Below are 21,219 nucleotides of genomic sequence, written 5' to 3' on the forward strand. Positions count from 1 at the left end.
TAAGATTGTTTGGTATTGCGCCCTTCGCAAAGACGAGTTTGTAGATGACAGACGGGCGCAGAAACAAGAAAAGACATGATAAATCGAAACGGAAATTACGATGACGGACCAAAAAGAGAAAGAGAGAGAAAGAGAGAAGGGAAGGTTGGGAAAAGGTAAAGGGGAATACGAAAAACGTAATCGCCGAAGCCAACCGCCTCTCAGGGCTCGTGTTCCGTCTTCTAAACAATGCAGCGCTATGATCGTGGGTCGTCTGCGGCTGTTGGGTGGTGTGCCATCGAGCCAGCTCTGTCTGGCTCTTTCTTTCTTAAGCTGCTATCCATCCTCCTCTGGTTTCCCCTTAATTCACATCCCACAGTTTTATACGCCCTTTGTCTACAACCGATCCTTCTGAAAATGCAACAAATGGTGACGATAATAAAAGGTGTACTAGATGAAGAAGGAAAGGTTGCAGGCCCAGAGCGAGCAGGTTATTGGTCATTACATCGTCAAAGGCTTGGTTGGGGTATAATCGTCTACATAATTTCTTGAACCCAGATCTGTGATACAGAGTTAGAGACGTTGATGAACTGACACGAGCGGAATCCGATTGTGACTTACCTCCATTTTGCCAATTTCTTGCCTTGCCTTCCTGGCTTGGCTCTTCACGCTCATGAGAGCCATATCCAAATCATCTTGATCGCCCATGGTGATCATATCGCCATTTGGCACGTCGTCGTCGCGAATCTTGATCTTGAATCTCCGGCGGAGACCGAACTTCTCGCGGATCCGATCGACAAAGTCAGGGAACTCGACCGCTCCGCCGACCATGATGTACCGCACATCTTCGGCATGGACCTTGACACGAATCTTGCGGACTTCGGGTCTTCTTGAACCGCCACGAGAGGACATTGAGTTTGTGCCCGGGCGTCTGTTGGACACCATTTCGAAGTCGCCCTCATCGAAGGAGCCATAATCGGAACCGTCCTCCTCTTCGTCCATGTACCGTTGCGGCGGTCCACGGCGGGAGAGTTGTCGGCTCGGTCTTGTGCCGTTGCCATTCTGGTACATATCGTACAGTTCATCGGGGTACGCATCTTCCGGCTCCTCATCGGCCGACCGTCCACGCATCTGAAGGTCGCGTCTAGAGTATCCTCTACTAGGCGTAGCGGACCGCGACTCAGATCTCATCACGGGCGGAGGTCCTCTCCGGTCGTTAGGGCTACTTGTCTTCTGGTATCGCTCGTTAGGTCGTGAGTTTTCAATGTTCAGCTTGGCAAGCATCGGCTTGGGCCCGTTGCGAACAGACTGTCCACGAGTCATGGTGGCGCCATTGTTGGCCTCGACCTGGTCAGGTGGGGGCGTGGGAGGAAAGACGCCGCGGCCGTTGGGCGGCTCGGATTGCTGTCTTCTGGATGCCAAACCGGGTTTGACTAGATTGGTGGCGGCGAAGGAGATGTTATCACTGGGTCTGTCATCCTTGACGTCGTTCTTGCCGGCCTGGAAACCAAGAAGTCTCTGATTAGCAAATTGATTCCCATAGAAGCTGATTGGGATGGGAACCGATCCGCCTACATTCTTGATCTCGGACCCAGCAAAGCCTGTGAAAGCATTCGAGCGGTCGGAGGCGGCGACTAGCCTGGCCTTGCCGAGATAATCCTTTGTCTTCAGGTTGCGAACCTTTGCTTCGTTCGGTCGGTAGACGACGCCAACGGGAATCGAGAAGACGGTGTATCCCTGGTATCGTTGTTAGGCCTGCTGGGGATGATGAACGCAACAATTCTTACCTCTGCCTCTTCCCGGATCGCCTCGTCAATCACGTTATGGTCTTCCACGACCTTCTCCTTGACAGCGTATGTCAGATCCTGCAAGCCAGCATCCTTTTGTTGCAGATAGATGTAGCAAAGACCTCTGTTGAAGAGGACTTCGCAAGAGTAGAGTTTGAAGAGCAGCCCCAGTTGGGCGTAGTCGATCATTGTGTTTCCGCGAAGGTAGAGAAGAGTGTCGTTGAAATTGGCGAGCGCCTCCTCGAAGTCGCCAAGGAGGAAATTTGAGACGCCCTGCTGGAAGTAGGCGACAGCCAAGTACTGGTCAAGCTTAATGGCTCGCTGGTAGCATTCAACCTAGTTTGAAATCAGCACGAAAGCTCTCAGGACACCGGGTGAGGCGTGACGTACAGCCTTCTCATGCTCTCCTAATGTGGCATGAATGACACCCATGTTGAAGAGAATTTTGGACGTGTCGGAGATTTTCTCGAAATCCTTGAGGGCCTCATCGAACTCATTGTTGTCGTATTTGCCCAAGGCCGACACCCAGGTTTCTATTTCCTGTAGCGAGAAGCTGTCAGCAAACACGTCGACGTCGAAAGCGCGTGGCTCGGGTCTGTCAAGAGCGGACTTGTTCCTCGGCAAAGCACGTACCTGTTTCAACGACATTGTGTCACCGGGCTGGAATTATCAATAGGGAAGAGAGCCGAAAAAAGGCGTGATCGTGAAAATGTTGCGCAAGCAGACCGTCGCTGCTGCGATCGAAAAAGCGGCAACGGGTATTGTGGAGATGGTATGCGGTGCAGTGGGCGTGGAACGACGACGAAAGCCAAAAGAGGGATGCGAACCGGAACAGCGACAACAAAGTGCGCTGCGGGCGGCTAGGGAGGGTCCCCCAGGGCTTATTTAGGGAGATGGCTGGCGGTCTGTCGGTCGTGCGGTGTTCGGCGCCACTGAAATGACGGTTGGAGTCCTTACCCCCGCTTCCAATAGAACCAGAGCCTGAAATGGATGCACTTCGGACCTCAGCGACAAGCTGGAGATCTTGGCGCGTGGCGGGTACACCAGGGATCGATACTTGGCCCCGTCTGACGGTAGCCAAAATCTTGTGCAGAAAAAGGCAATGCAACGGCGGGGAGAAGATGCCTCTTTGAGAAAGAGGGTTCGCCCAATGGTAAGATAGTTAGAGTCTGTTACTCCTGGTTAAGGTTGCCTTTTCTTCTTCTCTTGCGTTCCTGTCCAGCAGAAGTAGATGCCAAAAAGGAGGACGGTGTTTCGGGTTTGTGTGCGTTGTGCGTCGAGAAACGGGATTAAGTTGTCGGGGAGGGGAGGGGATAGGACGGTCCTTTTTGGGTGCGTCGTGTCCAGTGGTTAAAGAGGACAAGGTGGGTGGATGGACTAGGCCGTAGTAATATGTAAGTCGGGCAACGCGCCGAAGGGGTGTTCCGAAGCCAGCCCGTTGTTATGTTTGCTATTCACGTCTGGACGGTTCCAATTCAAATGGCCCAGAACCGAGAAGCCGTGTTCCGTGTCTGTCCGCCTGTGACGATGGGAGGGAGGGAGAAGAGAAGACAGCGCAGGTGGGTGTGTACGTGCGTGCGTCTGTGTGCGCGTGGGTGGGCGATAGATAGTGTGAGAGATGAGCAGATACGAAGATTGCACAAGACTGCGTCGTCGGGCGGCAGCTCCTCTTCTCGGATTGGAGTCGTGCGTTAATTAGAGTCGAAACCCCGGCGGTCGTTCGACTATGAGTAGTTTGGCGGGTCAGAAAAGACAGGGCTCGATCGAGGTCGGTGAAGGCTATCGTATCGTGGACCCCCAACTCACTCGGATGTAGTCGTGGGGAGCAGGCAAGTGTGATGTGAAGGGAACAGGAAGTGATGGAATGGTCAGGCTTGCAGCTGAGTCTTGAGGAAAGGAAAGGGAATGAATGAATGGATCGAGGACGAAAAGCCAGCGCCTACGGAAAGGAGGGTAGAGAAAATAGAGTCGAGTTGGTGCTTGCAGCGAGGGACCATGGGGGGGACTTGACTGGTCGGGTTGTGGGCCGCCGCGAGACTGGGTGTATATCATGCAAGGTACTCAACAGTGATTGATATTCCAAGTTGGATAGTCCTTCAGGAAACGCTTAGGTTGCTCGTGCTCTGATGCTGGCCCAGCTGCTGAGAGTCACAGGAGAGGGAAAGGGGGAGTAGGTAGGGGAGGGGGGAGGGGGAAGGGAGGATCCATGGGGGGTGTGCGCTGTTCCTGTTGCCGTCGACGCTTGTCCAAGAGGAGAGAGTGAGAAGGGGGAGAGAGGGGGGTGCCTTGCTGGGAGCGAAGAGCTCGGAACGAATGGCTTGGGCAGCATGGGAGGGGAGGGGAGGGGTGTAGGAATATGTCTTGTCTCTTGTTTGCAAGAGAGTCTGCTGTCTCTGGGTCGACTTTTTACACGCCCTCTTGTTTAGAAGAGACGAAAATTGTGCAACCGGTGCGTCGCAGAACTGGCCGCAGTGACATATTCACGCGTAGTACACAGCTCAGCGCTAGAGGCAGACAGATAGATGGAGGGGGGGGGGAGAGAGAGAGAAAATCTCCCGCCCGGTGCCGTTTCCCACCAATATGCATACTATCTATAAGCAGCCGCGCAGATCCCTCCTTTTGGTATTCGACATGGTATTCCGCCTGGTGAGGAAACAAACTTGCCTTAATTGAGTGAAGACGTCAAGTGATTTTGCTTGAAATCGAACCACTTTGCATATCTCGTCGCCAGATGCCGGGTTGTGAATGTGCTCGGCATCGAATGTTGGGGTTCCCTCGGGCCTCCTTTACCCTCTGTGCCTCGCCTTGCAGGAGGAGGAGAAGGAGGAGGCAAACCCCTGGTTTGTCTGGGCATCCCATCCGACCGTCCGTTCCGGGGTGTGTGTAAGAGAACGCCTGGGCACTCACGGGGAGCGGTTAACAGGCAGACACATTGCGGGGCAGCACTTGAGTCATCAAAGTACCTCTTGAAGTCTCTCGCTTAATCCTGCACAGACCTACGCACAGACCAGCTCACCCTTTTCCTAGAGAAAAAAGAAGAAAACAGAGATATCTCTATCAGCTTAAGGTGCATCTAGAATATAGTAGCACAAATCAACTTTTTAGAGAAATTTACCCCTAGAGACTTATCCTTAACAAAAGATTACTTAAGCTATAAACTATACTAATAAAAAAGCTTTTTTTCTCTTTATATTGACCTAGGAGTTAAAGATTTGAAGTTAGTAGTGTGGAGGACTTGAAGTTGGTGGTGTGGAGAATTTGTGACTTAAGAGGAGGTGGGTCAGTACTTTGAGATAGTCTGAGATGCTAAGGTTTGACCCGCAATCTGTCTGCCTGTTAACCGCTACCCACTCACGACTCCGTTCTCACTCGAGAGTGGGGAGGCCAGAAAGAAGTCGCAGCCCGCGTCAGGGCGCCGCGGGTCAGATCGCACATCTTGCAGTGGCCTAACAGGCTCTTCAATTCTTCCCTGTCCTGGCCGTCGTGCTTATACGGAGTATGTACAAATGCCTTCCGGTTCCTTAATGGCAATGCACTATTGCCGGGTGTCGCAGGCATTTTGGAACCACTGCGAATCAGGGCCTGCCTTCCCATGCACGAAGCGTTCCAGCGCCTGCAAGGTGCGCTTGATTGGCCCCCCAGGAACACGGGTCTTGGACCGGGCCAACGGCGCGTACGTGACGGACTAACGCCGTCATAATCACAGTCGTCACTTTGCTCCTTCTTGGTGACTGGACCCCGCAGCCTGCAGTTCGCCGGCCGTATCACGCCTCGTGGCTTGAGATATGGAGATGCTGCAAGTGTGACTGTAACTGCAGGCAGGGCCATCCGATCTTGATGGTCACCGCGGGGTTTTTTTTTTTTTTTTTCTGCCTCTCCGGTCCCAGGGATGAGGACGAGAAGTACCGGTAAGCTAGATGTGAGTGCTTGCAGGCCGCCATACTGAAATGGGACCGTCAAACCAGCCGGCTGGACCGGCGAAATGATGCGAGCCGTCCAAAACACAATACCTAGCAGTGCCCAAGAGTGTTTGATGCATTTGCAGAGTCGAGGCCGATGACACGTTTAAGCGCCGGCGAAGATGTTGTGACGGGGTTGTTCTGGCGAGTTGGCATCGCCGACTGCCTTAGCGCGTGTTGGGCAGAGGTTTTGCCGAACCGCGCCGAAGCCCGCGTCAAGTACCTCCAGACTGCTGGCAACGTCCATGCCAACTTTGGTATTGATGCATTAGCATACGATGGGGTCGATGACGGCCGGCGAGAGACACCAAAGGCACCAGCGGTGACACAGAGTCCCCCACCCACAGGTCGAGACCTCTGCGAGACTGCGGCACAGTCTCGGCAGTCCATCATGTATGTGCCTGTTAAAGACGGCGTTCCTGCATAGATAGCTAGTTGCATTCCACAGGCCCGGGCTGTACGGGAAACGAGGCTGAGATGGTGCTCGGTCGTTTCTGGCACTTGATGATGCCATCGTGGTGTGACGAGTGTGCCAACAATCACGCATCCTGCGGCACCAGCTCAAGGGAGAGAGGAATAAGAGGAAAGCACAGTGCTCGATAAGGATAACCATAAAAGAGTTCCCATCCAGCCGAGGAATTGTATCCCGTTCAGTCTTGTACCAGAACAGGTATAGACAAAAGACAACCTTATCTGCCGCGGCCCCCGAGGTTTCTCGCGTAGCCTTAACCTGCCTCGGAGTGGTGGAGACCATCGATCGTTATCCGGGTGAGCGCCTCTGCCGCTTACCGTTTTCCCAGAGTCCTCTGTTTGGCCTGTCTTGGTTTTACGCTATTGATCGAAAGCGTCGTGTAGTTGAAGGGAGGAAGCCTCAAAACCGTGCAAGGACAGGGATGCCGGACCGAAGCTTGGCTTCAATCTGTCAGCAACGTACTGTACCGGTAGTAGGGCATGTCATGGGCATTCTAAGGAGGGGGTGGGGATGACCAGCCACAACCTATCGGTTGGGTCCATTGGCCTGCCTATCTGGGTATCTACCTGCCTACTACCTACATACTTAGGTGGTACCTCATCTGATCTTGATGCAAGCAGCAACAGCAACATTCATAGCTTGCGTTCCGGCCCGAGAAACAGCATCTACCTGCTTTTTCGTAACTTAGGTACCTAGGTAAGTAGGTAGGTGGTATCTTGGTCAGTTGTCTCGGTGTCTGTACACCGGCAGCTGCTGCCTGTCATTGATGGCAGTATACAGTATGTATACCGCGAAGAAGGATAAAGTGCGGGAGAAAAAAAAGAGGGAACCCCCCCCCCCCAATGCAGGGTGTCAAGCGAATGCCTGCAACTCTTCTTCCTACATTGGGAAGTCAATGATGTAAGGCATGGCAGCACGAGCCCCCCAAAGCACGAAAAGAACAGAACATCATAAACCACACAACCTACGATAAGGTAAAATCGGACCCTTTCGCTACGAATGGAGTGGCTTGCATCTCTCAACAGTCTCTTCCCCCGTTATCCCATAACCCAAAAATCCGGAAGAAGCACAAATTCCGAGCATACACCGTTGATAGAAGGACGGTATCACCAACTCTAATTATCCCTGCGCGTCCCAGTCTCAGAGATTCTGCGAAACTCGCTTGTCCTCTAGGCTGTTTTGGAAACCCCATGCAAAATAGAGTCTCCACCGACGAACGTCCCGCCTACAGGGGCGGCACGCTTCTTCCTTCGGTGCTTCTTGACAGATCAACCACCTGCAACATATCGCCCTTGCTACCTAGGTCTGTACGTTGTCTTTCCGTGCCGCGATCGATGGGTACTTGCACCCCCGTGCGGGCCACCAGCCGCTCCGCCGCATGAACCCACGTACCTGACCGTGTTTTATCACGCAGCATCCGGCCAAGTCGAGGAGTCATCCACACTCGGAGAGCTTACTGCACCTCGTTCACCAAAGGCCCCTTCCATTCCGACCCTCAACGACGTCTTGGTCGAGGCAACCAGAGGCGTCCGTCGTCAACACAAACACACAGACGCCACACAACGCCACGCAATGCGTCGCATCGCATCGCATCGCATCGCACTTGAAAGCTTCTGACAACAGCGCACAATCCGATTTGCCTGTATTGCCGGGTCATTACCACCGCCTCCATCCTTGTGAACAAGTGTCTCTTCACCCAGAAACCGTCACAAGTCTGGGCATCCTTTCTAACGGATGAATCAACCAGTGACGCGGTGCGATCGCCGCCGTTCTTCTCCCTCAATGCAACCTTTGACGGCCCCTGCTAGCAGGGCAACCCCCACTACTGGCAGCCAGATTAAGTGATCGCCGCCAAACCGCTGCATCTCCCGATTATAGTCCTTACTAGTACTCGACAGCTGTTCCTCAAATCACACCCTCACCAGCATGTTTAGTTTCGCGCAGTGGCATCACCGTCGCGCCTACGATGCCCTCATCATCACTCAGATTCCCATCATATGTCCTACCCAGGCCGTCGTCGATGAACGGCCTTGCCTTCCCTGCCGCCCTGTCCTCTTTTCGGGCTGCCTTGCTCGACTTGTACGCGCAGACGGCAGTATCCAACATCCGATATCAGGCTGGTTTCAAACCCGGCTATCCTCTCCACCCCTTCGACCCCTTACCATGTACACACGTACTCGGGTGCGTGTCGGCCACTTTCCATCCTGTAGTGTCACCCGCTTCCAGCTGTCCCAACTGCGTACACTCCCTTACAAGTGGGCCTCGTCACGGCATGGCGGCGGTCCCGGCGTCCTACGACCCACATAAATAAGGTAGCGCCTCTGGTCCCTGTTCCGCTACCAGTACACACGCCTAGGAATTCGTCTCATCTACCACCTGTCACTCACGCTCCGCCTCCTTCCGGTCTTCGATCGGTGGGGAGTATCTCCCGGGTCTATTGTCAGTGTTTCTTCTGACATGATCTGCATCAAGCCCGACGCTGATGCCATGCCTGCAAGCCCTGCTCTGAACCCCCCTGGCGCAGGCTTCTCCTTCTCTACCCATACGTACAGTCCTCCCATATTCCTTAGGCTCCACTGTCCCAGCGCCTGGAGACGATCAAGAACTCGGCGGAAAAGTCTGGCCGAGACAAGCCTTGGAAAGCTTGGCATACAAAGGTTAACATAACGGGCCAGATACAAATGTCGGGTCCAATAACCTTGCCGAGACCCCAGAGTCCAGTGCTTCGTCATCCTGCTCCATGCCCACCCTCCCCCTCCCCCCGGCACCTATTCCGGCATAGAACGCCAAGGCATTCAAAGACTCAGCCTCATTGTCAAGCCCATTAGTGGGGTGGTTCCTAGGATTTCTCACACCACGACTGCAGGCACAACCACCCCCCCCTGGCATCTGGCTTGTCAAGGTCCTGGGAGCCTTGGCCACTGGGCCTTGTCGGGACGTGGCAGACGCGGTCCAAAGTCTCTGTTCATCACAAAAATCGTACGATGTTGTTTACAGTGACTGCCATCTCCACGTGCTGCCGCTGATGATCCTCTGCAAGTTTAATATTCGGCTTGACAACCGAGATTCCTGGGACTAAAACATATTGGGGAATCTTTCGTTGATTTCGTGGTTCATTTCGTACATCATTCGAGGGGTTCCCACGGGGTGCTTAAGATGAGGCCTAGAGCATGCCCTTCTCAACCTTCTCCTTTCGCTCCTCCCACAACGTCTTGCCGGTACAAGAGCACACGGTCTTGTCATTGTCCCACACGCCGGCACTCCTGGCAATCACGCCAACTACGGTGTCGGAGTCGTTTTTCAGCGCCCCTGCAGATTCATCTTGTCTCGAGACGACCATCGCATGGCCAATGACTTCCCAGATCTGAAAGGGCTTGTCGAGGTACGCGCTGCCTCTGCCATCCTTGCTGACGTGGAAAACGCCCAAGAACCCCTTGGCGGCATTGCCTTCGCTACCTCCCGACCAGACAGGGCCAGTCGAAGATGCACCCTCTGCCAGGTTGCCATACTCACGGATCGTCGCTCTGTAAGAGCCGGGGGCCACACCGCGTAGCGTCAAGTCGATTAGAGTGGTAGTCGGAGAAACCTGCACCATTCTGGCCAAGCCCCTGACCTCTCTATCTGACCCCCCATCCAACTCTTTACTTGCATGCTCGGCATCGTCTGCACGGTAAAAGGACTCGAGGATGCTGACAGCCGCGCCTGGTGGGTGGTAAGTAAGCTACTAGACCATGTCCGGTATTCCAACGCGAGCAAGTCTGCATGCAACCCAAACCTCCTCTACCGACACCAGTACCGGCATGAGAAGGTGAGGTGGGTGGTAGTGGCATCGGGAAACAAGGTTTTATGCCCGCAAAGTAGTTACAGGAAGTTGGGGTGATCGAGTTGGACAAGATCCAATCGAGGAATGGTGAGGAGAGGCTTTGGTTGACCTACTGTTTGATCCCCCCGAGCCTCGCAGGATAGCGTCCCTGCCAGTGGCTTGAATGGCATCGACAATGGAAGACGGCGCGGCTGTAAAACGTCGCCAAGATTGTCAGTCAGCGTCTACCATTTTCCAAACGCCGAGGCCCCAATATTGAGCCCATCAATCCGTCCAATAACGGGGGGCCAGCAATGCAGCTCTTGGCAAATTATGGAACTCCCAAGAAGTCACCCAAAGGGAATAAGCTTGAGAAAATCTCAAAGTGTATAGCCCAGACGAACAAGGGGTGTAAAAGGGGGAGGGGGTGGGAACGAGAAAGGCGTTGTTGGGCGACAAAGAAGAAGAGGAAGAAAAGGAACTTTCAGAGTTTGCAGCAGAAAACGGCGTACCTGTGCCCTCGACAGATAGCAATTGGTCCTCGAGGTTGGCCTCGACCTTGGTGATGCCCCCCAGTTTGTACAACGAGTCTGAAACGTCCTTGACGCAGCTGTCACATGTCATGGGGACAGCAAAAACGGTCTAGTCAGGTTTTCGGACGTTTCATTAGCCATCGTAGTTTTGAACAACAATCCCCTTTTTTCTGCACTGCCAGAGACAGCAATGGAAACACGCAAGCAAGCCTTCGGGTCCGTTCTGGCGGGACGGCTGCCGGTGGGATTGTTTGGTCAGATCCCACTGATGAGCCGGACAGGCGTGGATGCAGAAGTAGACTTGCGCAGACGAGCGAAGTGGAAGTGGAACAGCCCCAACTCACCTGGAATGGATATGAGACGGTCATCGTGAAGGGTAGTCTGCTTGGCTGCAGCGGGCTTCGTAACAGAGAGCGGTAGTTGTGGAGGAAGTCGGTTAGGCAGTAGAGCATGCTCCGACCCCGAGATGATACTACAAAGAAAAAAGTGCAATGTGCTTTCGGGAAGGAAGATGGTTGTAAACCCTGCACACCCGAAGTTCGAGGGGGAACGTATTTCTTGGTAAGGACGGGCGTGATTGCGTCCAATGGGGAGAGCCGGATGCGCTTTTTAATACTTTCCGTCGGTCCTACGTTCGTGGAGTTCAACTGTCGCTGATGGCGTTAGGGGATTGTTGCTTTGAAATCGCCTTACCCAATGCGCACCACATTCATATTCACCTGCCCCTCCTCGCAACGGCGGGGGTAGAAGGGCATAGAAAGGGATGCGACTGTGCTGCCCGCCATGGGCGGAAGGTGCTGCGATCGGGCCAAAGTCGGCGCTCGCTTTCTTCAGCTGCTGGCACCTGGCCATTTCTTAGTGTTTCTCATGTTATCTTATCGATTGCATCACGTGATAGCGCTCGTGCTCTCGTGTCTCCAAAATTTTGGGGAGCTCAGGTCTCAATAGATTGAACCGATATCGATCGCCAACCGACGCCAACAACGCGCATAGCCCTTCCAACGACCGAACGAGACAGATTCGCTGCTGCGACAACCTGCTGCCAGCCTCCGCCCCGACGAACGGCACGACCCGCGAATACAGCTAAACGGAGGATCGGCTGAGGCGGCCAGCCCAGAACAACCTTCAAAATGTCGCAAACCGTTGGCCTGGTACGCTCTCTCCCACCCCTTTTCCCCAATTGAACTTTCCTAGACAAAGGCAGACCCGCTGACCACCGGCCGCCGTGCGAGACAGACTCGCCTCTCCTACTCCCGGGTATGGCACCACGTCTCCGCCTCAACTCCCCACGAAACCCTCTCCACCCAGCCGGGCGTCACCCCCCCGTCCCTCGGCCGCCTCGCTTCGCGCATCGCCGTGCTGCTAATGGGCAAGCACAAGCCGACCTGGGACCCATCGACGGACTGTGGCGACTACGTCGTCGTGACTGACTGCGCGGCGCTGCACGTCACGGGCCGCAAGAAGTGGCAGAAGACGTACTACCGGCACAACACCCGTCCAGGCTCGCTGCAGGCCGTCACCATGGACGTACTGATGGAGAAGCACGGCGGCGCAGAGGTGCTGCGCAAGGCGGTCAGCGGCATGCTGCCCAAGAACAGGCTGCGCGCCCCGCGGCTGGCGAGGCTCAAGGCGTTCGAGGGCGAGGCGCACCCCTATAAGAAAAACGTGATCCGGTTCGGAGGCGTCCCCGTCGGGCAGCACGGGTGGGAGGAGCAGGTCAAGGCGATTCGGGAGGCGGACTCGGAGAGGATATGAGAGGCATGTGAAAGGATGTGGTTTAATCGGTGTGTCACCAGTGGTGGTGGTGGTGAAGGGGACCACGGACTTGGACAGGCAAGAGGATGGAGCGGTCGTCTGTACCGGCGTGTATATTCTGTATGAATACGGGCATCTCAAAATCGAAGTCTTATCGTTCTCACAACTTGGGTCGCGGTGTCTGCCGAGTGCTAGGTACGACTGTGGCAGCGATTAGTCCGTCTAGTTTGTCTCGAGGGCACTTAGGCGGCTCCCGAAGCTTTCCCTTGCGACCGCATAGAGGTAGGATTGCTTCAATGAGGGCTTCAATGGGGTTGGGATCTAGGGTTGAATGATGTATGTTGTTCTAGACGTACTCAACAATTACTATGCAGTTAAATGACGACAGAGTGGCTCACGGTCAGAGCACACCCAGGGTGAGGCTGTTCGCATGGATGGCTAAAATCACATGAATCGGACCTGTGGGAGGGGGGTGAGGTTCCTTTTTTATCACAAAAGAGGACGTTGTGATACCGTTTATCGATTCATGGTTCATATGTAGATGGCGTATACGACCTACTTGTTAGATATGTCGAATCTGAGAGACACAGATCACCGACTAGATTGGGCCAAATAGAAATGCTGCGGTTTGCACATTGAATTCTCATTCTGGGTTCAAGGCTCATTATTACTATAAACAGCTGACCGGGTCTAGCCAGGACATAGACGGCCAGGATAAATGCAGATGCTGATTCTATTGAGGATGCCTTCCTCTCCCGGGCTCTTGCTTTCCGCGTCGACCTCCCACTCACCTCCTACGCTCTCCTACACTGCCCGAGCGTCTCATAGCTTGGATGACCCGAGCTTGCGGGCGACCTCGCATTTGATGAGACCGTTGGGCCCGGACTGCGGAGCGTAGACCTCGGCGTCCTTGCCGGTGTTCTGCAGCCCCTTGTGCCAGCTCAGGTCGATCTCAAAGTAGTGCTTGTTAGGCAGAGAGTAGGTGACAGTCAGGGTCTCGGGGACGGCGGCGAGGATCTGCTCGCACATCTTGTACATGGTGTTCTGGACGCTGGCGCTCTCGTCCTCGGCAAAGGTCTTCATGGTGATGTCGCGGGCGGCCTGCCAAGCGGGGTCGAACTTGGGGACGGCGGCGCGGACGGCGGCGAGGTCTGGGAACGCCCAGGTCCAGCCGGCGTCGACGTCGGTGGAGAGGATGCGGTCCCAGGTCTCGGGGAGGGTGGTGTACTCGTCGCGGACGAAGCCGTGGAAGGCGGAGCCGGTGGACTTGAGTACAGTGAGCTTCTGTATGGCGCTGGTGAGGGCGATGCCGTCGCGGCGGGAGACGCGAGCCTCAACGTTGCGGGTCTCCTCGCCGTCGCGGTAGAATGAGTGGGGGTGCGGCCGTCCGTCGACGGTCATGCGGGTCCAGCGGTGCTGGACGATCTTGACGTTGGCGGTGTGGATGTGGGCGTAAGTGTCGAGGAAGTGAGCGCCGAGGATGGAGGCGAAGAGCTCGGGCGGGTTGACGGGGTTCTCCTTGGCCTTGATGTAAACGGTGTTCTTGATGGAGTCAGTGGCGACAACGACGCTGTTGTCGGCGGCCGTGAAGGAGACGTCGATGTCGCCCTCCAGGAGGCAGCAGACGGTCATCTCGGTGACGGTCTGAGTGGCGCCGTTGCGCTCGACCTTGTAGACGCGGACATTGTCCTTGCCGTAGCGGGCGGAAGCGAGATACGACATTGCGAATTTGCGATGAGGGTTGTTCCGCGTGAGACGTAATAAAAAGAGGGGGAGGATGGGAGGGTGTCACGAGTGAGGGAGATGGACGTTATCACGGTTCAAGGATGAGATGAGCAGCAAAAGAAAGATGAGACCCGCAGTGAGGACTCTCTTGGGTATCAATGAAGGAAGAAGAGTTGTGGTGGTCGGACAGTGAGACAAGAGACGAGGAGCAAGCGTTGGGGAAAGGGACGGTTTCGAGGAGGGGAAACAAAGCGGTTATATATATATATATATATATCAAAGGCTCCCTGGGAGACGAGTGAGGTTTTCCCACTCGTTGGTTTAGCTTCCTTGGACGTCACCCACCGACACGGAACCCGGAGATAGATAGCGTGGTCGCGTCTTGAGTCGGCATGTTTGCTTCCTACGGGGAGGGGACGTTCCAATGGCAGAGGCGCTGGCCGAACTGACCCGATTGCTTGAAAGGGGACCGGTAGGCATGGGGTAAGATGGTCTTACTGGCGTGGAGTGGAGCCGCCGGAGCCCGCCGATGCCCTTTGGTGCTTGGCAGGCAGGTCGCCGCATTCAGCCGCTCTTCGTGATGCGACCTCCGGCAGGCGATGAGCGACAAGCAAGACTCGTGTTTCCCCTCTTTCCCCCCCCTTTCTTTCTTTCCCACTCTCATGGTTGCGAGCCCTAGGTTTCCGAAGCAAACGCCTTCAGGATCGACTGAACCACAGAAAGCCTGAGAATCGGTGTTTGTTTTATGCCAGTGGTCTTAGAAAGCCAACCGCAAGCGCTTCATGTGCCCATAGGCTTCAATGGCCGGCTCCGAAAAAAGCATACTGTACAATTCACATCCTAGGAGGTTCTCAAAAGGTGCTTGCACGAATGGCGCACAGCACATCATCTAGAACAACACTTATCGAACTCCCCGCCTCATCTAAGCCATTTCCCGCGAAAGTTAACCGCCCTCGGCCTGATGCGAGGTTGAGTTTTGAAGTGAGATGAGGTTCGCGAAGACGGAGCCGGCCCACCCGTCATCTCAGGACTGGTGAATATCAGGTCCAAGGGCCGAAGAGCCAAAACCTATCCCGTACGTGACGTGCCACTGACAGAAATGATTCTGGCCATTGCCGTTTCCCGCAAGCAACCGTATAATTAGCCGCGGCCTATCCCCTCGGTTTTGTCGGGCGGTAATCCGATAGTGAAGATATCCGCATCCAATCTGGAAGATGTGTGGTAGACGTAGATAGAGGAGGAGCCGGCCGTGTTTCAGCATTGGCGGTGGTAGTCGACGCTGTGGCACAAGCAGCTTCAGGCAGCAAGGGAGTTCCTCGAGAATAGCAAGAGGATGCCCCATGCTTGTTGGTCATCGGCGGGCTCTCATCTTTGGCTGTTGTCCGAATGTATTGTAGAGAGGGAAAAGGGGACATGTTGTTATTTCGATCCATGATCGTCCAAAGAACCTTTGTCCCTGTGCAGGAGGACGGGGGCAATCAATCGAGCACGTTGTTGTTGACGAACGCCCTGGATATTGTGAGATGAGGGATCTCTGGCCTACACGGGTGCTGTCTAGAGCGCCTAGGGGCTTGGGAAGGCTTGGTTGCGGTCAGGCATCGCCAAAGTTGTCAAGAGTAAAAGTGAAGAAGGTTCAGTATCTTGTCTCTTATCGATAAAGGGAAGACGTGTATTTTCAGCAGTAAGCGCTTTCTAAAAAAGCATCTCGATCACACCGAAGACAAGGAGAGGTTATGGTCCATGCTTTCGGCGGGTGGGCGGGCGAAGCGAGTCTTATAGTGACTTATGGTACCTACCTACCTACCTATGTACGATTGAAGCGAGTAGTAGGTAAAATACATTAGCTATGGTTTGGTTTGGGAAACGGCAGATTAGTAAAAGTGAGTGTTTGGCATGGACGAGGTCCGACTCCAAGACCAACTACTGTAGCTGCCTTATCTCCGCTAGCAGTCCGACACTGCCAACTCCCTGTCTGTCCAGCCTGAAGAATGTCCTGACACTGCACCTCCACTACTGCACTGCTCAACAACAGACCCCCCTGAACACCACCCACACCATACATCGACACCCGCTGGAGCAGTACCAAGCGACTGACTGTACCACAACCCGCAGCACACTAGCGACAAATGTGTCTCCACTCCTGAAGCTGGCAGCGCGGAGCAGGCAGAGAGCTGGCGCAGGTTGGGTTGGGGCACAGCGACCGAGGACCGTGAGCCGTGAACCGTGGACTTGTGAACCAGATTACATACGACGCCCGACTCGTTCAATTGTCAACGACAACGCCATACCTCGTTCTCCTTTTCAACCAACCTTGGTCACCCTTCGTTGCCTCGAGAGCGACGCGCGAGTGCGAAAACCCTCCAAGATCCATTTTCTCTGTTGCGCAGACTCTCAGCATTGGACCCCCTCCCCCAACTGCATCTCCACTCGGACTGACGACCTTGGCTTGGCTCTGCAGGGCCACCGTCCGACTGGAATCACCACCTGCGCCCAACATACTGCGACCCGACTATTCACCTTATCGATCGCTGCCCGTAGCTGCCTGCTCACTGTCTCCGAGTGCCTCATATCAAAAGTGGCCCCGCCCTCGAATTGAACCTCGGCACCCCTGTCGCGATATATCACACATTGGTTGGCGACGGTCCTTTATCCCGCGCGAACGACGAACCCGACGAACTGCCCCCCTACACACAGATAACAACAGCCGCATATATCAAAGCAATCTTGCGATAACAGTCGCCCGAATGCAACGACCTACGGAGAGGCCCCGGAAAAAGGTGGTATCGTAGAGTGGTTTCACCGCCATGCTGGGCGCCTCCAGTCAGTCTCAAAAGGCACTGTCGCCTCAGCAGTCTGTGTCGAGCCTCAATACCCTCAACCCACGCCCCAGTTTCGAGCGCGAGGCGAGCACCGGCGGTCTCCAGCCGCCCTCCGCATCATCTGCCAATGCTTCGAGAAGCTTGGGCGCCTCGGGCGCCAGCTTCGGACCCCGAGGCTCCTCGCTCAACCCCTCCATTGCCCCCGGGAGTTTCAGTTCTGAACTGCGCAGCCAGATGATGCCACCTCGATCTGGCTCCAGGGGCGATATCTACAGCATCGATAAAGTCGACGAGGAGGATTGCGCCACCGCTACTGAGCAGACGCTGGCAGCGCTCCGAGAACAGCTGAATCGGGAGATGAAGATCAAGGATGGGAGCGAGAACATGTTGGAGGCCTTGAATGCCAAGAAGGCGAAGCAGACAAAGGAGCAGAGGGCCAAGGTCGAGGCAGAGCTCAACGCATCCAACCAGCGGATCAAGATCCTACGCCAGAAGATTGCAGACGCTTCTAGGCCTAAGGCAACCCCGACAACTCCAACAAGGCAAAGGACCAATGATGCACTGTATTCTTCCGCCAACAACGGCTTGCGTTCTCCCCCCAGTGCTTCCCGCAGCGGCGCTGGATCTGATTACGAGGAGGCAGCCGAACAATCGCCTACCTTCCTCCTGGCTGAGCTGCTCCAGGCTCTGGAACAGGAGGGCATGCCCCCAGAATACTATGTCAGTCGAGGCAACAGCCTAGTCGACTTGTTCAGGCGGCATCCGACACTCAAGTATGACCTGGTGTGGTCTGTCTTTGGTATGCGTATGCAAGTCATGCTCCTCAGCGAGGCCCGGGAAGTGGTGGCTGCTGGCTACCGCATGATCCGATATGCCATCTCAGATGTGTCGTCCCTGAAAAAGATCCGCAGTCTGAACACTGACATGATTGTTGTGACGTGAGTACAAAAGAACCCAAGCTCGCTCAGTGGGGCTTTGGCTGATAGGAAACAGGTCATTAATCAAGGATCGCAAGGCCGATCTGGAGCGTGAACAAGCCTTGAAGTTTGTCCGAGCTTTCTTGGATGTGAAGGACGGAGTCAAAGAACTATCACGCGCAGTCGTGCGAACTATAGCTGCCGTTGCCGAGCAAGCCGAAGACCGCCTGCGGTCCATTTGTCTGGAGACCCTTGCCGAGATCATGCTCCGTGATCCTGCCCTGGCAGTTGCATCTGGCGGCCTGTCACCGCTCTCTGAGGCTCTGATTGAAGGGACCTACAAGTCACCAGAGTCACTCACGGCTTCCTACTTGCAAATACTGGACAATCCGCAGAAGAGGGTTTACCTACGCTCCGGTTATGATCTGGAGGTCCTCTTCACGGCATTCACGGACATCATCCTGGCCAACGAAAGTCTACTGAAGCAAAATGCAAAGGCCATCACTAAGATCCTCAAGAGCTGGCCTGGTCTGATGATACTGACGATGCATGACTCTCGCGCACTCAAGTCGCTGCTTACCAGTATGGTGCTTCCGCAACCCACCATCCGGGAAACCGTCATTGATCTTGTCTACCTTCTACTCCGGATCAAATCCCCTTCATGGGCCTCGTCCTTTCTCGCTGGCCGGCGGTTGACAACGTATGGACGGGTTGCCAGCCTCAAGTCCATCTCAAACCATAATCCCTCAGGGTCAACGTCCCCTATGGAAGAAGATACCGGGGAGCAAAACTTCATGGATCACTATACTGCCCTCCTTCTGGCAACGTTCGTCAAGGCTGGTCTCTTGGAAAACCTTCTCCAGGTCGCAAGAACTAGCGAGCCGCAGTTGTCGAGGAAGACGTGTCTTCTCATTGGAGAAGTGCTGAAGTTGGCGAGCAGGCTCCTGCCCTCATCTTGGAGCAACGACCTCCCTCTGCTTCCAGAACTGTTCGCTGCCGCCACTCAGTTCAAGGACGATAACAGATTCATTGCTTCCGGTATAGTTTATCAGATTAGCTCGGTGAGCAGGACCCTGTACAGAAGCTCGCCTTCTGTGAGCACGGCCGGGACCTTGCCGTCACATGACAGCATGGGCAATCTCGCGGACATGCCTCGCAAGAGTAACACCGGGGTTGTGGTTCAAGAGGGCGCAATCCGACAGCTCTTGGTCGAGTCGAATGTCCTGAACAGCTCCAACTACTTGAAGTGGAACTGGGATGTCATCTCACGAATCATCGAAGGGCCGCTCCAAGACGGAAAACGGCTGGACGAGGTCAACAGGGTCTCCAAGTTCATGAACAGGATCATGAGCTTCTACCGTCCCTTTAAGCACAGGTTCTCCGATCTTTCCAGCAACAAAAACACGCAAAAGTACGTCAGGGTAGGATGTGCTTTGATGCATACTCTGCTTCAGTCTAATGAGGGCGTCGAATATCTGCAGGATCACAAGATGCTGCGGCAGATAGCCGAGTGCCTTGCTCAATGCGATCCGGTAAGTCCCTCCCCTCAACTACAGCAACGCGAGCAAAGGACTAACAGCTTTCGCAGAGCAGTGGACTGACATCGGCGGATCCCATGTTCTCCCCTGGCCGCCTGCAAAGCACGCTTTGCGCGGGTTACTTCCCCATGCTTGGTGTCCTCAGTGGCGACCCTAGGGGCTTGGATCTCCTGCAGCGCTGGAGGATGTTCAACATGATGTACCACATCCTCGGTCATAAGCAGCGCCCCGACTTGATCAAGCTGTTGCTCTCCAACTTCGACTACAGCATCCCAGGGCACCCGCGGGTGCTTATAGAGCAGGCCCTGACTTCTGGAACGAGAGAGATTCGTATCACGGCAACGAATGCGCTGCGAAAGTATGCAACTAGGCCGTTCGATGCATCACAGCCTTCCTACGTCAAAGTCGACTGGAAATGGGCAATCGAAAAGCTGTGTGACCAGCTGTACGACCCTGAGGTAGAAGTCTGCCGAACCGCGGTTAAGATCCTCGAGAAGGCATGCAATAAGAAGGCATACCTGGAATACGTTGTTCAGTGTCGTCCGACGATGGACCACCTGGGCGAGATCGGCGCCCCTCTCCTCCTGCGGTTCTTGTCTTCTTCCATCGGCTATCACTATCTCGACGGCGTTGATTACATTAGTAACGAGATGGACGACTGGTTTCTCGGCCGGAACGACTCGTACGTCGGGGTTATCGAGACCAGCCTGGCCAAGGCGTTTCTCGAGAATCCCGAGGAGCATCAGAACCGCATGAACATGGTGGACGAAGCTCAAGCGGAGGCGGAACCAGAGAACCATATACCACCCCATTTCTATCGCGAGCTTGCACGCACTCAAGAGGGCTGCAAGCTGCTCAACGACAAGGGCCATTTCGCCGAGTTTGCCAACACCATCAAAGAGTACGGAATGCAGTCAGAAGACCCAGAGCTCATGCTAAAGGTCAAGTCGTCAATGTGGGCTGTTGGAAACGTCGGTTCGATGGAGCTCGGCGCTCCCTTTATTGAGTCGTGCGACGTCGTTGAGGATATTGTCAGAATCGCCGAGGAGCACGAGGTGATGAGCCTGCGCGGCACCGCCTTCTTCGTGCTCGGTCTGATCTCTAGATCCGCCCACGGCCTTGAGATCCTCTCAGAATGCGGGTGGGACGCAAATCTTTCACCGAGGGGAGAGTCCCTGGGATTCTGCATCCCCAACGACTTGTCCAAGTTCTTCTCCTTCAAGCCATGGAAGCACGCCATCGCCTCCAAGATCACGTTACCAGACACGCAGAAAACGTTCTTGACTCCGCCGCCGCCCACGGAAGCGCGCCCACCTCTGGAGAAGGAAGATCTGCCGGTCTTCACCAACGAAGCAGCCACCAATCAGCGGATTCTCGATCTCGTTGTCGATCTCGGTAACATGGTGCTGTACAAGCGCGCTATGGGCGAGCTAATGCAGATCAGGCAGCACAAGGTGCCAGGTTTCAGGTGCCCAAAGATGTTCAAGCGCGTCATGACGATGCTTGAATACAACCACTACCGTTTGCCTATTAGACGAATGGTGATAGAAATGTTCGACAAGAGCGTCCTCCGCCGCATCGTGTTTGGCGAAGACAGTGATGGTGGGTCTGACGAAGATGAAGACGAAGAGCACGAAGACGATGCGTCTTCATCTGGTGATGAGAACCGAACCGAGAGACAGAGGAGCATATCAGATCCTTCAGAGCTCGTGAGGAATATTCCAATAAGGACGGAACGGCCGAATAGTCACAGCTCGTCTGGCACAGAGGGCTCGGTCGAGACGGCGTGACGGCTGCACTGACTGGCTACATTGGCACATCCCGTTCCATCCTCTTTCCCCACAAACTACTTCTCGGCGTGTGGAACGGGAGAGGGCGTGTGAAATTTTGAAACCTCACCAAGTAGCTTGGTGAGGCATTTTGCTGTTGGATT

At 54.8% G+C, this 21,219-nt stretch overlaps 5 protein-coding genes across 5 annotated transcripts; 2 read left to right on the forward strand and 3 right to left on the reverse strand.

Moving 5' to 3' along the window:
* Positions 1 to 515: 515 nt before the first annotated feature.
* Positions 516 to 2,414, reverse strand: LY79DRAFT_587640 (tetratricopeptide; the record flags this gene model as incomplete). The annotated part of the gene is made up of 6 exons (XM_060560799.1): positions 516 to 539; positions 601 to 1,479; positions 1,555 to 1,716; positions 1,767 to 2,102; positions 2,157 to 2,306; positions 2,400 to 2,414. 6 exons carry the CDS (start codon positions 2,412 to 2,414, stop codon positions 516 to 518), a joined length of 1,566 nt encoding a protein of 521 aa, XP_060418025.1.
* A 6,588-nt stretch (positions 2,415 to 9,002) lies between these two features.
* LY79DRAFT_542519 (heavy-metal-associated domain-containing protein) lies at positions 9,003 to 11,265 on the reverse strand. The gene is made up of 4 exons (XM_060557009.1): positions 10,877 to 11,265; positions 10,512 to 10,641; positions 10,134 to 10,211; positions 9,003 to 9,899 (listed from the first exon to the last, which is right to left on the reverse strand). The coding sequence occupies exons 1-4, from the start codon at positions 10,982 to 10,984 to the stop codon at positions 9,361 to 9,363; spliced, it is 855 nt and encodes a 284-aa protein (XP_060418026.1). The 5' UTR covers positions 10,985 to 11,265; the 3' UTR covers positions 9,003 to 9,360.
* Positions 11,266 to 11,662: 397 nt separating this feature from the next.
* On the forward strand, positions 11,663 to 12,287 carry LY79DRAFT_508445 (ribosomal protein L13; the record flags this gene model as incomplete). The annotated part of the gene is made up of 2 exons (XM_060553943.1): positions 11,663 to 11,683; positions 11,769 to 12,287. The coding sequence occupies 2 exons, from the start codon at positions 11,663 to 11,665 to the stop codon at positions 12,285 to 12,287; spliced, it is 540 nt and encodes a 179-aa protein (XP_060418027.1).
* An 822-nt stretch (positions 12,288 to 13,109) lies between these two features.
* On the reverse strand, positions 13,110 to 14,009 carry LY79DRAFT_508286 (urate oxidase; the record flags this gene model as incomplete). The annotated part of the gene is made up of 1 exon (XM_060553921.1): positions 13,110 to 14,009. The coding sequence occupies one exon, from the start codon at positions 14,007 to 14,009 to the stop codon at positions 13,110 to 13,112; it is 900 nt and encodes a 299-aa protein (XP_060418028.1).
* Positions 14,010 to 16,816: 2,807 nt separating this feature from the next.
* LY79DRAFT_508339 (Rapamycin-insensitive companion of mTOR, N-term-domain-containing protein) lies at positions 16,817 to 21,076 on the forward strand (the record flags this gene model as incomplete). The annotated part of the gene is made up of 3 exons (XM_060553928.1): positions 16,817 to 17,769; positions 17,825 to 19,280; positions 19,337 to 21,076. 3 exons carry the CDS (start codon positions 16,817 to 16,819, stop codon positions 21,074 to 21,076), a joined length of 4,149 nt encoding a protein of 1,382 aa, XP_060418029.1.
* Positions 21,077 to 21,219: the final 143 nt, after the last annotated feature.

The sequence above is a fragment of the Colletotrichum navitas genome, assembly GCF_030913465.1.
Source record: "Colletotrichum navitas strain CBS 125086 chromosome Unknown LY79scaffold_9, whole genome shotgun sequence".
Taxonomy (NCBI): Eukaryota; Fungi; Ascomycota; class Sordariomycetes; order Glomerellales; family Glomerellaceae; genus Colletotrichum; species Colletotrichum navitas.